At 38.8% G+C, this 15,347-nt stretch overlaps 1 protein-coding gene across 1 annotated transcript in view; it reads right to left on the reverse strand.

Annotated features, from left to right (window-relative positions):
• The window catches only part of TMED10 (transmembrane p24 trafficking protein 10), a 40,931-nt gene that overhangs the window by 4,537 nt on the left and 21,047 nt on the right, over window positions 1-15,347 (reverse strand). The window contains 3 exon segments of the mRNA XM_069092249.1: window positions 3,772-3,898; window positions 9,735-9,808; window positions 14,283-14,394. Of these exon segments, the coding sequence (XP_068948350.1) occupies window positions 3,772-3,898; window positions 9,735-9,808; window positions 14,283-14,394 (313 nt within the window).

The raw sequence follows: 15,347 nt of genomic DNA on the forward strand, positions 1-15,347 counted from the left end.
GGGCTCAGATACTCAGCACCACACCCAGAAATAACTGGCCGTGTAACTTTGAGCAAGTTACTTAACCCCGATTGCTTAAAAAAAAAAAAAATTGGGACATCTGTCCTCCTCCTGTTGGCCAGTCCACTCCCATTTCCATATCCCTTTAAATATCACTGACAATGGCTTAGCATTAACAACCTCCAGTTCTTTCAGTACTAGAGGATATCATTTGGATTAGGAAACCTGAGTCCATGAAGGTTAGCTAAGAGCTCTCTTATTATCTCTTTTCTTGAGTAGCCAATCCTTGATAGCAACTTTTGTTTCCAGAGCAAATACCATTCTATTTGGCAGAGGAAACAGAACCAAAATAAGAATGGAGTAGCTCTGCTTTCTGCTGTCAGCTGTTATCCATTCACCTGAAGCAGGGACCTATCCTTCTTTGATCTTTGTTCATTCCTCTGTTAAAAAGCTTAAAAAAATCTCAAACCTTTGTCCTGTCCTATCCTTCCTTCACAGCCTTAGTTAATTTTTTTTTTTAAAGCAATTGGGGTTAAGTAACTTGCTCAAGGTTACACGGCCAGGTGTTTCTGGGTGGGTGCTAAGTGTCTGAGCCTGGATTCGATCCCAGGTTATCCCGGCTCTAGGGCCGGTGCTCTTACTCACTGTGCTACCTGGCCACCCCAGCCTTAGTTCATTTTGAGCTCTGAACCTCTCAACTTCAGTTTTATTGGACCACAGTATTATACTCACTCAGTTACACATTCTTTCTTCTATCTTTTGTTCATATTTTTAAACTGCGTTGTAGGTTTTCTGGGCATACACAACTATCTCACTTCAAACAGGTTTCCGTTTTTACTTCTCAATGGAATTAGTTTCCATTTTGTCTTCAGAATTTGATTCTTGAGTTTTCTATAGTTCCTGAGCTGTCTTCCCCTGTGGAAATGGGATCTTGCCTTTTCTTTCTCTAAAACCTTAGAAATCTGCTTCCCTAAGATGATAGCCTGTGCCCAGGAGAGCTGTCACTTTTCCTCAAGGTTCACCTATCATTCCCAGCCTAGCCACAAATTCCTCTCTGTTAATTAAGGAGACCCAAATCCAGGATAAAAGTTAGCCTTGTTGGCACCCATCTTTTGAAGAATTAAATTCTTTTTTTTTTTTGGAGGGCAATTGGGGTTAAGTAACTTGCCCAAGGCCACACGGCTAGTATTTGTGTGTGTGTGTGTGTGTGTGTGTGTTAAGTGTCTGAGGACGGATCCGAACTCAGGTCCTTCTGACTCCAGGCTGGCACTTTACTCACTGCGCCACCTAGCCACCCCCAAAGAATGAAATTCTTATTAAGGAAAATCAAAAAGTCATTGGTTCCTCTTTCTTTGGCAGAGAGAAGTGTCATAAGATGTTTGGATAATTGAAGTCTCCTATCACCACTATATCATGGTTCTGTGCCAAGCTTTAGAACTCTTCAGCTACTTCCCATTTCTACTCAGGCAATTTATAACACAGTCCCATGATAAAATTGTGTGTGTTTTTCATCTCTCTGATCTTTACCCAAATGCTATCCACTACGCTTCCTAGATTACATCACAAATTCCCCTCTTAGTATACAGTGCTAACATTTTTACCTATCATGTTTCATCCAAATAAGGTAGACCCATCCAGGGCCATATTTCTATTCATATATTATATTCCACAAAGAATCAGTGGTGCCTTTATGAAGTCAAATTTCCTTTCTTACATTAGGATTTTTAGTTCCTCTTGCTTGCTGCCAAAACTCTGGGCATTTGTATATGTTGTTTTTGAGAACAAGCATTTTACAACTGACTCCCTTCTTGCATTTGTGTTTCTTGTACACTTCTATGTATTACAACTGCTTTTCCTTTTCCTTTATTGCAGCTAAGCAATCATATCATGTTTGATGGATTACAGTTAGGCAGTCTTCTATTTCATACATTTTTAGCCTGCAGCTTTTTTGATGTAATCTGCACAACACCTGGTAAATATATTCTTTGTACGTCCAATTCAACATGTTACTTTCAGAAAATGTCCTGCTTGTCTGTGTTTTTCTTCCCCAACATCTTTCAGTTAATTTCTATGTGTTTTTAAAAATGCTTCTTGACCTCCCCCTTTTTTGGTGACCCTATCACTAATCTATCCCCCATGTACTTTCACCCAGATACAAAAAACATAGGCCTTATAACAAATGATCATAAAGCAAAGTAAGTCTACACATATGCCTCATTCCTCTATCAGGAGGTAGATGATATAATGCTTCCTTATTATCCCTTGAGTCATAGTGCACTGATCAGAATCCTTAAGTTTTTCAAAGCTGTTTTCAATACAATGTTGTTGCTACTGTATAATACATTTTTGCCATTCTTTGTTAGATGTACTTCATCCCTTCCCTGGAGTTCACCATCTCTATATTTTATGCCATGTTCCAGAAATTTAAATCCCATTCTCAGACATTTCAGACATGTTCACTTCCCAAATCACTTTTCTCTTCTGTCTCGTTTACTTTCAACAGGCAGCAGCAATGAAAATACAACCTGTGTCCCCTTGGTTTTCAGTTTCTTGCCCAAACTTCATAACCTTTGGCAATACATTTTAGGTCTTTTCTGGCAGTATCATTTGTGCCCAAGTGAATCACTGAAAGTGAATACTAGTCATTGATTTTTATAAGTCTTGGAAAATTCTTAGTTATGCTTTGGATCTGTGTCCCAGAAAGACAACAGATCTATTGTTATCAGGTCAAAAGCTTCCTCAGAATCCCTGGGCAGGGAATCACCAATCACTACAATCTTTTCTATCTTCCTTACTCTTACTGGATGACTTCTTTACAAGTTTTATGCTTCTACTGTATCATTCTTTGGACTTTAAACAGCTTCTTTCTCCTCAGAGCATCCAGTTATCTCCTGAGGAAGAGACTAAAATTATATTTTAAATCTAATGTACACCTGCCCTTTTTTCTTCCCTCCCTTTCCTAAGTGTCATTCTTTTACTCCTTAACTTACTGACAAGAGTCAAATTCCCTTTCCTTTACCCTCAGGTCTCTTTTCCCTCCACTGAAGCTCTGTTTCTGTTTTACTTTTCTGTATAAGGGAACACTTCATCTTTTTTTTTTTTTTAAAGCAATCGGGGTTAAGTAACTTGCTTAAGGTTACACGGCCAGTTTTTTCTGGGTGTGGTGCTAAGTATCTGAGCCCAGATTTGATCCCCAGGTCATCCTGACGCTGGAGCTGGTACTCCTACTCGCTGAGCCACCTGGCCGCCCCTGACTTCATCTTCTTTAGCAACCTGATTGTGTAGAGGCATTTCTCAAGTGCCTTTCACTTTCTCTACTAGGAGGGGGATTGGCTTATACTTAGAACAGACAGAGCAGTCAATTGGCTGTGGTAGAAATATACTCAATACTCAGGATGACTGACATTTTTATCCTCCATATTAATCTCTTTCACAGTATAATTCAAGGAATAAGAAAAAGATCTGTAAAATCTTTAGAAATACAATAAACATTGTATATTGATTCTACTACTACTAATTTGATTTGTAATAAATTAGATGACCGAGTAAGAAGGAAATTAGAAGGAAAAGGCCTATTCAAATTATTCAAAATGTCTAAGTGGCAAAATTCCTACTTGATTCCTACTGGTTCACATGCAGCAAATAAAAGTGTAAGAGAACACCTTTAACTTCATCATAACTGGCCTGGTGAATTTTGTGAAGTTCTGTTAAGTCTAAGACCAGAATTTAAAGTTCTAGGAGATACCTGGGGAAAAGCTAACTACTACTGACCATTAGTGTCCCGCATCTCTTCTTCTCGCTTCTTCATGTAGGCAAAATCATTAACAATAGATTCTGAAAGGTCCTCCAGGCGTCGAAGTTCAACTTCCAGGGGTTTCAGCTTCTCCACTTTTGCGATCTGGGAAAGAAAGGAACAGTGGACTCATTGACACAGTATTGTATACCCAAATCACCTCTGAAGAATAAAAACATTCCTACTTAAAATACAAGACAATGCACAACCATTTCAGATTAAAATAATTATAATAATAATGATTACCTAGTTTACTGACTATAGTAATGTAAAACATCAAACAATATACCTCCTCTAGTATCTAGCACTGGAACATAGTGGGGATTTACATGTTTACTGACTGGCTCGAATAGATGGCAAGAGCTGTAGTCTTTGCATCTCCACAATCTAGCATGTCTAATAGATGTCTAACATATAAAGGATTTCTTAATAGATGCTTTATGAATGAATTAATACCCAATAACTCTACCACTATCCTAGCATATTCTTAATTTAGGCCTCTCACTTGTTCTTCCTCTCTAGAGCAGCTTATTTAACTTTTTATGAAAAGTCCATACTAACAGTAGCTAACACTTGTATATAACTTTCAGCTTTGCAAGCACTTTTGTTACACGGTGCCATTGGAAACATTGTAACAGGACCCATACAAAAGAAAACTGCTTTTGCAGGATGTGAGACATCAATGAGACCATTCACTTCTTCACATGCTAAGGAAACACATGTAACAAGGTATTTTTTTTTTAAAGACAAGGCAAGGCAAGAGAAAACCTGGCACAGTATATTCACTATTATTACAATGTTAAGCCAAATCAAATTTTGGAAGTGAAACTCGTCAGTTAATAAATATTTATTAATCATCTACAATGTGTCTGTCATGCACTATGCTGGGGACACAAGGAAAGGTAAAAGACAGTCCCTACCCCGGAGGAGCTCACAACCTAACAGAGGAGACAACATGGAAACAACTCTATGAAGGACAAACTGGAAACAATCAACAGAGGAAAGGTACTGGAATTAATTAAGAAGAATCAAGGAAGGTTTCTTAGATCAGGCGATTTTAGCTGGGACTTGACAGAAAGCCAGGAGCAGAGGCAAGGCAGGAGAGGCCGATAGTGAAAATGCTAGTGCAGGGAGATGGGAGTGTCTTAGAGGATGGTGTCACTAGATCTCAGAATATGTGGGGTGGTGTAAATTAAGAGTTTTGAAAGTCAAAGAAAGGCCTTAATATTTGATCCTGGAGGTGGACAGCGAGCCCACTGGAGTTTACTGATGGGGGGGGGGTGTATGTTAGAAAGATCACTGTGAGAATAGAAGATGGACTGGAGTGGGGAGACACTTGTGACAGGGAGACCAACCACAGAAACCTAAAGCCAAAGATACAATTTTAATATAGTGAATAAAAGTACATAAGATGAACTGCTGTGATTGTTAAAGCCCTAAACTAAAGATTTACACCATGGAGAATTCAATTCAGCAACAAAATTCAATCAATTTCTACTAAGCTCTACATTGTGTTGAAGAAATTTATGTTAAGTAACTCTCTCATGGTCACATGAATAACAAAATAGACTGGGACTTGAACCTATGATTATACCAAACTACCTCCCCACATAAGTTACTTGTTAGTTGTTGAAAACTATCCCCTTTCCCACCCCCTCAATTCAGCAAAAGTAGAGATCTCCATTGTCCAAAATCAAAGCCTTCTCAATTACTAGTGATACTGTAAATCTAAAGTATTTTCAGTACAATCTATATGAAAGTAGTTCTACCAAAGAAAGGTGTTAATTCCTTAAAAAATAGTTCCTTAAAGAGGATGTGTGAAGACAGCTTGAAAGTCTCTAGATTTCACACTAAAAAGTTTCATAAAGCTCTTTTCCCTCATGTAGCATCAAGGCCTAAGAAAGAAATTTCTTTGTGACAAGCCAGATTTAATGAAAGCATTACATCAGTCTGAAACTGACTTTTGAAAGGGGCAGAACATTCTTATGACGGATTCCAGACCACAGCAATAAGTGTTAACTACACAAGCTCAACTTGTACAAATACAGGAACAAAATACACTTATGGACAAAATCCATGCACATTTACCTGTGTCTGGAAAAAACAAAACAAAGGTCTGTCTATTGGTGCTGCAAAAATTAATGGTGTCAAAATTACTTATGAAAATATTCGTATCCCAAATGAAATTTGACACTTTCTGGAATATCAGATTTTGGTCCTGGTGTTTTAGAACAATAGTTCCTCCATCCCTGCTAAGTATACTAGGGAAGAGAGCTATGGAAAAGTCCTCAGCTGTTGCTCAAACCAAAAAACTGTGTTTCTGTTATGTGTTCTAAAATTATATTTTCTTGAGGAGTCCACAAGTAGGATGTTAGAATTAAAACTGCTTAAAGAAAAGACAAATCCTGAGAAGCCATCAGGACTGGGGTGGGGGGAGCGGGAGAGGAATGGGGTTAAGGGCTTAAGAATTAAAATTTAAAGCAATTTATGTATTGTTTTCCTTTTAATCAATGCTTTCTTGATAAGGAAGGACTATCTTCCCTAGAAATGTACTCAATCAACATTAGTTCCTGCTCAAATATACAAAGTACCAGAAACATGCTCATTTACATGAATCAAGCAAAAGGCAAGGTATTAAAAAGGCAAATCTAAGGACAAAGTCAGACATGGATAAGCTCTCCTTGAAAAAGCAACTTGAGAAATCAAGAACAAGTGCTATCCTTCTTAAGACAGAAGTATACTTTCTCCTTATAAACATCAAGTTGGGTAGCTTTGTACCTTTTTCAGGCAGGAGAACTAAATATTTCATCTTAACTGTGCTGAATTCATTTTCTAACAGACCCACAAGACATGTAGGAGAGCCTGACTAAAGGGACTTGCCAATAGATTGCAAAAGATGACAAAGATGACCTTCAAATTCTAGTGCTAAGGTATAAATTCAAAGAAGGGGGTATATAGAGTATCAGAAGACTAGAAGCCGAAGCACATACCACCTTTTTAAATGTCAATAACAAACTCAAATGATTCTGATCTTTTTGTCTAATGACTCCCAGCCACATTAAGGCCTATCATCAGCCATCTCAGGAACACACGAGCTCTCCAGACAAAGCCTGGATCTGGGTGGGCTCCTGAAAGTTAATTTCCTCCCACTTTTTTGTGGCCTCACACTTTATTCTAGTACACAATAGGGGCAAATGTTGTCACAGTCTGGCTCCAATAAACAGGAATAGCAGTAACAATATAATGTAGTGGGGAAAGCATGGATTTAGAGTTAGGAGGACTTGTGCTCAATTCCTGATCTTTAATTTGTCGTGTGACCCTGGGCAAGTCATTTAACTTCTCTGAACTTTAATTCTCTCATTTGTAAAATGAAGATTACCTACAGCACAGGGCTACTAGGAGCATATATCTGGGCTCAAGGACAGACTCAGATACTTACTAGCTGTGTACACTGGGCAAATCACAAATTCTCCGAACCTCAATTCCCTTGTCTATAAAACGAAGATAAAAATACACTACTGATCTCATGATGTTATGGGAAAACTGTATATGAAATATCATTATTTCCAAAGATTGCACTCAACAATTGTCTGGAAAGAAAGAACAGAGCCTGGGCAAAAACTTTTATAAAAGTACAGCTTCTGGGATACAACACAACCACTCCCTCTTTAATAATAATAATGACCAAAATCTGGTTGCTGCTAAGTTCCCATTTTCCTGAGCCCCAATAATGGTATACTAGGTTGGGGCAGAGGAGTTTCATAATCGGGAAGCAGAAGCGTTAAGCTATGTTGTAACCAAGTACGTAAAGACAGGCTGAGGAGAAGCCAAGGACGTGCCAGACGTGGAAAGCAGGAAGTAAGGAAAGGAAGAGTGGCAGCTTCCTTTCTACTAGGGATTCCCCAGTTGGATTAACGAGGAGTTAAGAGGGCATAAAGCCCTGCTTCCCAATATTAATAAACAAGGCTCAAAGCTTACTGGAATTCCAAGAGGTACAGAGGCAACAAAATGAACAGTACCACCTATATGTCTTCTAATTTAGAGAACAAAAGAAACTGCTATATAAAAAGCCTTACTAGATACCTAATAAATATTATTTGATGCCAGTAAAATAGTTATCCTTCACAGAAAGAAGAGATCAACCTAAAGTGTAAACTCAAAAACCCAGATGAAAGCCTGTTGTTTAAGTTATGAAAATCTAGTAGTGTTGCCTTGGGAGCTGCTACAATTAAGAACAAGAGATTAGGCAGAAAAATTACTGTACCTTCACAGTGTCACAGTCAGACAGTTTAAATGTCTTTGAGGACACCTGCTTAGTATCTGACTAAAAGGAGAAAGACCTGGGCACAGACACTCACTACTAACTAGAAAACATTCTAATCCTTCCTCACTTTATTAACAGTTCCTTATCTTTGGGATTGTGAAGACTTGAAATCTTTGGAGGTGACTAGGTGCTGCAGTGAATAGAGTACCAGCCCTGGAGTCAGGAGGACCTGAGTTCAAATCGGGCCTCAAACACTTAACACAAAAACTAGCCATAGGACCTTGGGCAAGTCACTTAACCCCAACAGCCCTCCAAAAAACAAACAAAAAAAGATTTGAGATCTTTTTCTTTATTCTTAAACCATCTAGTGAAAAACAAAAATCTGAACTTTTCTACTGATCAGAATGTAGTCAGGGGCAAGAAATCCAGTGTCTTCAGGGAGCATCTGCTGGATCATTTGCTTGGATTTACTGATGACAAATAACTCAGTGGTTTATTATGGAATAGGACAAACTATTTGGGGCCCAGAATAGAAAAAAGCAGAAACGTTTCAAGAGCCACCACTCCCACTTGACTACTTCCTGTTTCAAAACTAATTGTTCACTTCTACTCCTCCTTCATGCCAGGCATCTCCCGTCCAATGTCTGGTTCAAAGGCCCAAATCTCAAGTGGCAGAAGCTCTCATGATTCCCCTAATAAGATTATTCCATCTCTTACCTCCTAGTTACTGTATTACACTCTCCCTACAAATTCCTGTAAATGGTTTTGAACAACTATCCTTCCTTAGTTTACAGTCTTCAAGAATAATTTATACGTCCTGTTCTCCCCCTCTTTTCCATAACCTAAACTGTTGCTTAGCCAAATAAAATATATTCTTTTCATTAGAGATTAATATCTCCTGTTCTTGTGGTTCCCCTGTGTCTCTTCTACTTTAGTAAATCCTTTTTGCCACCTCCAAAGTCTTCCAGGGGGGCCCTCATAAGAAGAGATGAATCTCTGTGCTCCTTTGTGCTTTGATGTGATGCCTCATTCATTACATGCAACTAGTTTCTTTCCTAACCTCTGACCTCAAGTGCAATGACTTGTCTGCGGGTCTACCATTTCTATATCAGCATCTTACTGCCATTTATCACCAAACTAGTTTCCTACAATTTTTCAGTTTTCTAACCTTTAGTGCTTAATATTGTTTTCAATAAAAGTGATTCCTCTCCTTTGTGTCTCAGAGAGAGCACTGTTGCTCAAGATTAAATAGCACTAAATTCACTCCTCCAAGAAAACAGCCCTATTGGCATTCAAAAAGCCAAAACAAACCATTTTTCCTAGCCTTGGACTTCAACACAGAAACAAGTTTCAGCTTTTAAAATTAGAACTATACACATTTGAAGTCTGCTTCAAGAGAACTAATGGCAAGCATATGAGGGTTTTATCGCCCCAACATTTCCAAAGGACTGTCAGCAGAGTCTCTTTGGCTAACAACCAAGCCTGGAATGTTTTTCAAGACTACTAAACCAACTTTCCATATCAGTAAGACATCAGATTACAAACAGCTGGTTGTCATGTGACTGCTGAGAAAAATACAGCATTCTGGGCAAAACACAGCCTACTAGCCTTAGTGGGTCACAGAGTCCTAGTAGCATAGTTGGCTGCTGCTTAACTGGGTATCACTGTAGGATGTACCTCCTCGTAATTTTTTGCTTCCACCCCATGCTTCATGTCCAGGATCACGAGCTGGTCAGGTGTCCGCCCTGTTCCTGGAAACAAAATGAAAGGATTCATTGTGTGGAATATTTAACATTCCAGGAAATCACCCACCCACTCTCTCCTTGCCCCCACCCTTTCAATAGAGGGAAACAGGCAGTCCCTCCCCCTACTCAGCTGTAGAGAATTCCTGTCTCTGCCTAAAATCACAGGCACTCCAGACAAAGCCTGGATCTGTGTGGGACTCCGGAAAGCAAAGAGAACAGGCTGCTGGCAAACAGTATTAAGTGTGCAAGACACAAAATACTGCAGCTGGTGGTAGAGGGACAGGGAAAAAAAAACAACACAGGAATATGGGAATGTGAAATAAAGCTCACAAAGTCAAAACAATATGAATTTGGGTGGGAGATAAATCAGCTAGTGGTAACCCTTGGGCTTAGGCAGAAACATACATTTTACTCATCTGGAGGAACTGCACAGGCAAATTCCCCCAGGGAGGCCGTGTTCACAGAGGTTTTAATAAGATACAACATAATCAATAAAGACACCAAGTTGAGAAACCACAGATCCCATCATGCAACACTCTATTTTAAATCTAGGTATTGTAGCCACAAAACAACAGAAATCTTTCTCCTTATATACAGCATTAAAATCCTTAAAATTTATAACAACTTAAAAGTAAAGACACAGAGACAGCCTGGTAGCACAGTGGATGGTGTGCTGAGCATGGAGTCAGTTTAATCCTGTCTCAGACACTCACCAGCAGTGTGCACATCACTTAGCCTCAGTTTTCTCATTTGTAAAATCAGGGGGTTGGACTTCATGGCCTTGAGTGTCCCTTCAAACTTTGAAATCTATGACTCTATGATCTCTGATCTGGTAGAGATGATGTCATTGCAAAGGAAGGTCTCTGTTCTTCAGAAAGAAGAGGTCTATTTATGATGGCAGGGATCAACAAAACAATACTCATATTAACAAAAAGTTCATTTCTGACCCAGAGTGGTGAAATGGAATTCTTTCCTCATTTATCAAGTAGGTGAAAAGGATAAGGCAACCAGAAGTTTCTGTGATCTGAGACCTTAAAATCCAGCATAGCATAATAATAATATTTTTATTATTATATTATAATTTATTATTATAATAAAGCATAGCAGGCATCAAATAACAACTCTCATTTATATAGCACAAAGTGCTTTGCATATATTATCTCACCTAAGGTAGGTCACTTCTTATAGGTAACATTCAGGCAGAGTGGAAAGAATTCTGTGTTTGGAGTCCAAGGATCAGAGTTCAAATTCTAACTCTACCCTTTAACAAACTAGAGAGGATGCTGATGACTGTAGACAAGTCACTTAAACTCTTTTGGCCTCAATTCTCTCATCAGTAAAATGAGGAGGTTATTATACTCATTGACCTCAATATCTAGATCTAGGATCAAGGCTTTGACTGAGTCCAGTGTTTTATTATACCATGAAAGCCAACCAACCTGTAGGGAACATATCCTCTGAAAACAAGAGTCGGTCCTAGGAATAGTGTGGAGTTAAATTCAACAAATATTTACTGATAACCTATGTGCCAGGGATATGATACTTTCACTCAAGGATCTCACTGATAAAATGTCAAAATCAGTGGCATAAACAATAAATGCTACAAAAGGTCAGAGGAGGGAGAATATGGATCAATGGAGGGAGTGAAGACTTCACGAAGAAGTCAGGATTTGAGAAGAATCTGGGTATTTAGAAAGGAGTAGGGAGAACATGCAAGTTGGGGGAGGTAGGACACATTTAGGAAGGGAATGAAAGGAGGGAAGGGTAGACACAGCTCAGAGCTGGGAATGAGCCCAACATATTCAGAAGACAAGAAAGAGTCAAACATGGCTAGGACATTAGGTTCATTGGATAATGGATAGGCAAGCTAAGATAAAACTGTAGAAAAGCTTTCAATGCCAAGCTGAATATCTGACTCCCAATCCCATGCTTTGGAAGGACTTTTCCCCAAAACCTAGGTATCCAATCCCAATATCAGCACAGTTTCTATGGGACATAAAAGCATTTTTCCATTTCCCCTTCCTTATTATAAGGATTCATGAAATCCAAGCAGCTCATAAAGGCACCTGGTTCAACTGCCCAGGACATCCTCTGCCTTAACAGTTTCTTCTTACCATCTCCCACTTTGCCACTGCATAACATTAAATAATCACAAGTAAAACCACAGCCCTCTGCCAGGTCTGGTTCCAGATAACATATTCCTTAGAAAGTTCAGTGTTTCCCACTTTAAAAAACCTTTTCCAGCATTACATCAATTTGTAAAGATAAGACTTCAGTCTATGTGGTGTCAGATATTAACAAATATGAAAATGGTTTTCTGTAGTGTATGTAAAGATCCATTCTAAAAGTGTCTTCCACCCTAAACTCCAACTTCCATTAAATTCTTCTTCTTCTAACTTGTTTTTCTTTGTTTTGTCACTGCTGTTAAGTATACTACCTAGCACAAAGCTTAATAACTGTCTACTGAATTCTTACATGTCCAGAACTATACTAGTACTGTAGAAAGTACATAATAAACACTGGACCCAGTGCCTATTCCTCAGGAGCTTAGCTGGAGCTGCCTGTGGACCATTTAAATAATGTATTAAGCGAAATCCCTTTAAATTCCAGGCTCAGGGTGGGTTTCTAGGTCTAAAATACTTTAATTCCATAACTTTATCCTGTATGCATCAGTGAGCTAACAGTTTCTAAACAGGGGAATAACATGATACTAGTATCACAAGATTAGGGTTGGAAGAGGTTGATGAAAGTAGTTTGAGGATGATTAATTTGGCAGTGGTTTGCAGAATGGGTTTAAAGCAAGGTAACAAGTTAAGAGGCTAATGAAATACGGGCATGAAATAATTAGGACACAGACTAAGATGGTTAAAGTGAGAATGGAAAAGAACAAATAAAATAAACAATTTGAAGGAATTATTAATAGAACTGATGACAGATTTGATATAAGCAGTGAAGGGGAAGGAGACCAAGATGGCTTTCAATATTTTAAGCATATCATGACTGAGAAAAAGATGGTGCTATTGACAGAAAGATGGATGTCAGGAAAGAGCCAGTTTGAAAAATATAAGGAATTTCAAAATGTATTACATTTGAGATGATAGCAACTGGAAATATTTAGTAGGCAATGGGTTTAGTGTCTATTAACACTAGAGAAAACGTTCTGTAGTTTGTCACTTCTTTACCTAAAAGTCAGTTCATAGCATGATACAACAGGAAAAGCATTAAATGTGCATAGCGGGCAGCTCCTTGTTCAGCCATTTACTGGCTGTGTGGAACCAAGCAAAGCATTTATAGGCTCTTTTGGGATTCAGCTCCTATAGCACCTGTAAATAAGCAATAATCATACCTACTCATAAGACTGTTATGAAGATTAAATAAGATGTATGTAAAGTACTTTGACTCTGGAAGGGTGTGTAGAAATAAAAGCTATTATCATTGCTAATATCCCCATTAGCTTTCAAGCTAAGCAGGGCTGAGGGTGATCAGTTGAAGCCAGTGCTTGGTTGAACTACCAGGAACTCCAACCTGCTTAATGAAGCTACATGTGCTGCTAACTGGACAAGAGCCACTCTCCCAGCTGAGTCTAGGAAAGTGTAATGAACCTGGGGGCATGAGTTGCTAAAAACATCTTAAAACCAAGGCCTACTCTGCATGTAATGTTAGCCTTGGGGGATGGGCTGGTTAGTTCTGCTGAACTGTTTTTTCTTTTTTCATAAGTGATGGCTCTTGGGGAATTGGAGTTAAGCTATCTTGGGAAACATAAGTGGTGTGAAAACAAAAACTCTCAATAAGATATATTTTTTTAAAGGCACAGCATGGCCAGCCATGACTCCAGAGGACTGAACTATGCTACCGACCTACTGACAGGTGACAGATTCAAGATGCAGAATGACATACATTTTTGGACACGGACATTATGGGAACCTGTTTTGATAACCTATGCATATTTGTTACAAGAGTTTTGTTTTTTCTGTTAAACTGGGGGAGCAGAGGAAACAAATGTCTGTTAATTGAAAAAAAAAAGATAAAAATATAAAAAATAAGTAAAAGAATTTCAACTAAAGCACTCATATCCAGAAATAGCCAAGATCAAGAAGGAGTTCCTGGCTCTATCCCATAATGAAAGAAACGTACAAAATCTTGTTCCAAATTACAGATAAAAAACTGTCTGAATGTGAATGTATTGTTTTTTGGACATCTATACCAAAAACAGGCCTAGCTATACAACCTAAGGTACGTCACAGGACTCAAAGAGCAATTCCAGTTACTGCACACGAGGAAAGAGGGCTAATTGCCTAACTTTTGCTTTTATTTACGTGAGTAGATGCTCAGATCTCATTTCCTCTTCACAGCCATCCAGAACACAGGAAGTTCATGCTCTAACTACTGTGAGCCTTTTGGAGGTCCCTGCCTCTCTGACAACTAACCAAAAGTGGGGAAAGCACCTATCATCTAGGAAGAACCTTCTTTGGTCACTTACCCTTGCTCTCAAAACATGCCTCAAACATATCATAATCCTCAGTGGTGAAGGCAAATTTCCCTTTGGTTGCATCCTCCTTGGAATATAGGATGTGGCCAGCTGAATCTGTAATCTGCAAAAGAAAATAAGAGTAGATGACAAATGCAGTTTTGGAAGGGAACAACAGGCAGTAGAAACCCTTCCCTGTAGTCTCTGAAGTATAACCATGGAAAGTGGCTTACACTTGTCTTTGTTAGGACTTATCAAACCATCCAGAAACAGGCGATTGAGGCAAGAAGTCCAGGTAGATTCCCGTTTGCAAAATTTGAGTTTTCTCCTGTCAGCCTAACTATACTACCGTGTTTCCCCGATAATAAGACACTGTCTTATTAATTTTTTTGGACAGAAAAAACACCAGAGGGCTTATTTTAATGAACATTGACAGCAATTTTAATAAACAGGTAAATGTGAACAAAAAAATGTACCTTTATTCAATAAGCAAATCTATTTTTGGGAATGGGGAAGAACAGGATGATGCGCTCACTGCTGCAGCTCTGATTGGATGCAGCTCGGAGCGCGGCATGCATTTCATGGGGGGGGACAGTGCATACAGAGGGGACTGTAATGTAGCGTGTAGCGCAGGGGATCACTTTCACTACAGTAGCAATCTCAATAGGGCTTATTTTCGGGGGAGGGCTTATTTTAGAGGAATCTTACACAGTAAGGGGAGGGCTTATTTTCGGGATAGGTCTTATCGGGGAAACACGGTATATACTGAGACTAACAGTTTCCACAGGTTTTCCTACCACACTGAAGAGTTGCTATAATACTGTTCCATTTTATACGATTAAATGACTTCCTTTTGGGGGGGGACATATTTACTTTACTATATTCAACAAAGACTATAGACAGGGTTCAAAGCCAAGCTCATAGATAGTTAATGAATTTTCCTCTATTGAACTTTATCTTCCCCAGTGACCTATACAGTTACTCCAGATTTAGAATGGTACCCCGGGATTGAGGCTTCCCAAAGCAAGGAAAAAAACTTGAAGTGTCTAGTGAGTCAAATATCCTACAACTCTTTTG

This window comes from Petaurus breviceps, unplaced genomic scaffold, assembly GCF_028583685.1.
Source record: "Petaurus breviceps papuanus isolate PSGF00001 unplaced genomic scaffold, PetGlider_PUasm1.0 189, whole genome shotgun sequence".
In the NCBI taxonomy this organism is placed as follows: Eukaryota; Metazoa; Chordata; class Mammalia; order Diprotodontia; family Petauridae; genus Petaurus; species Petaurus breviceps.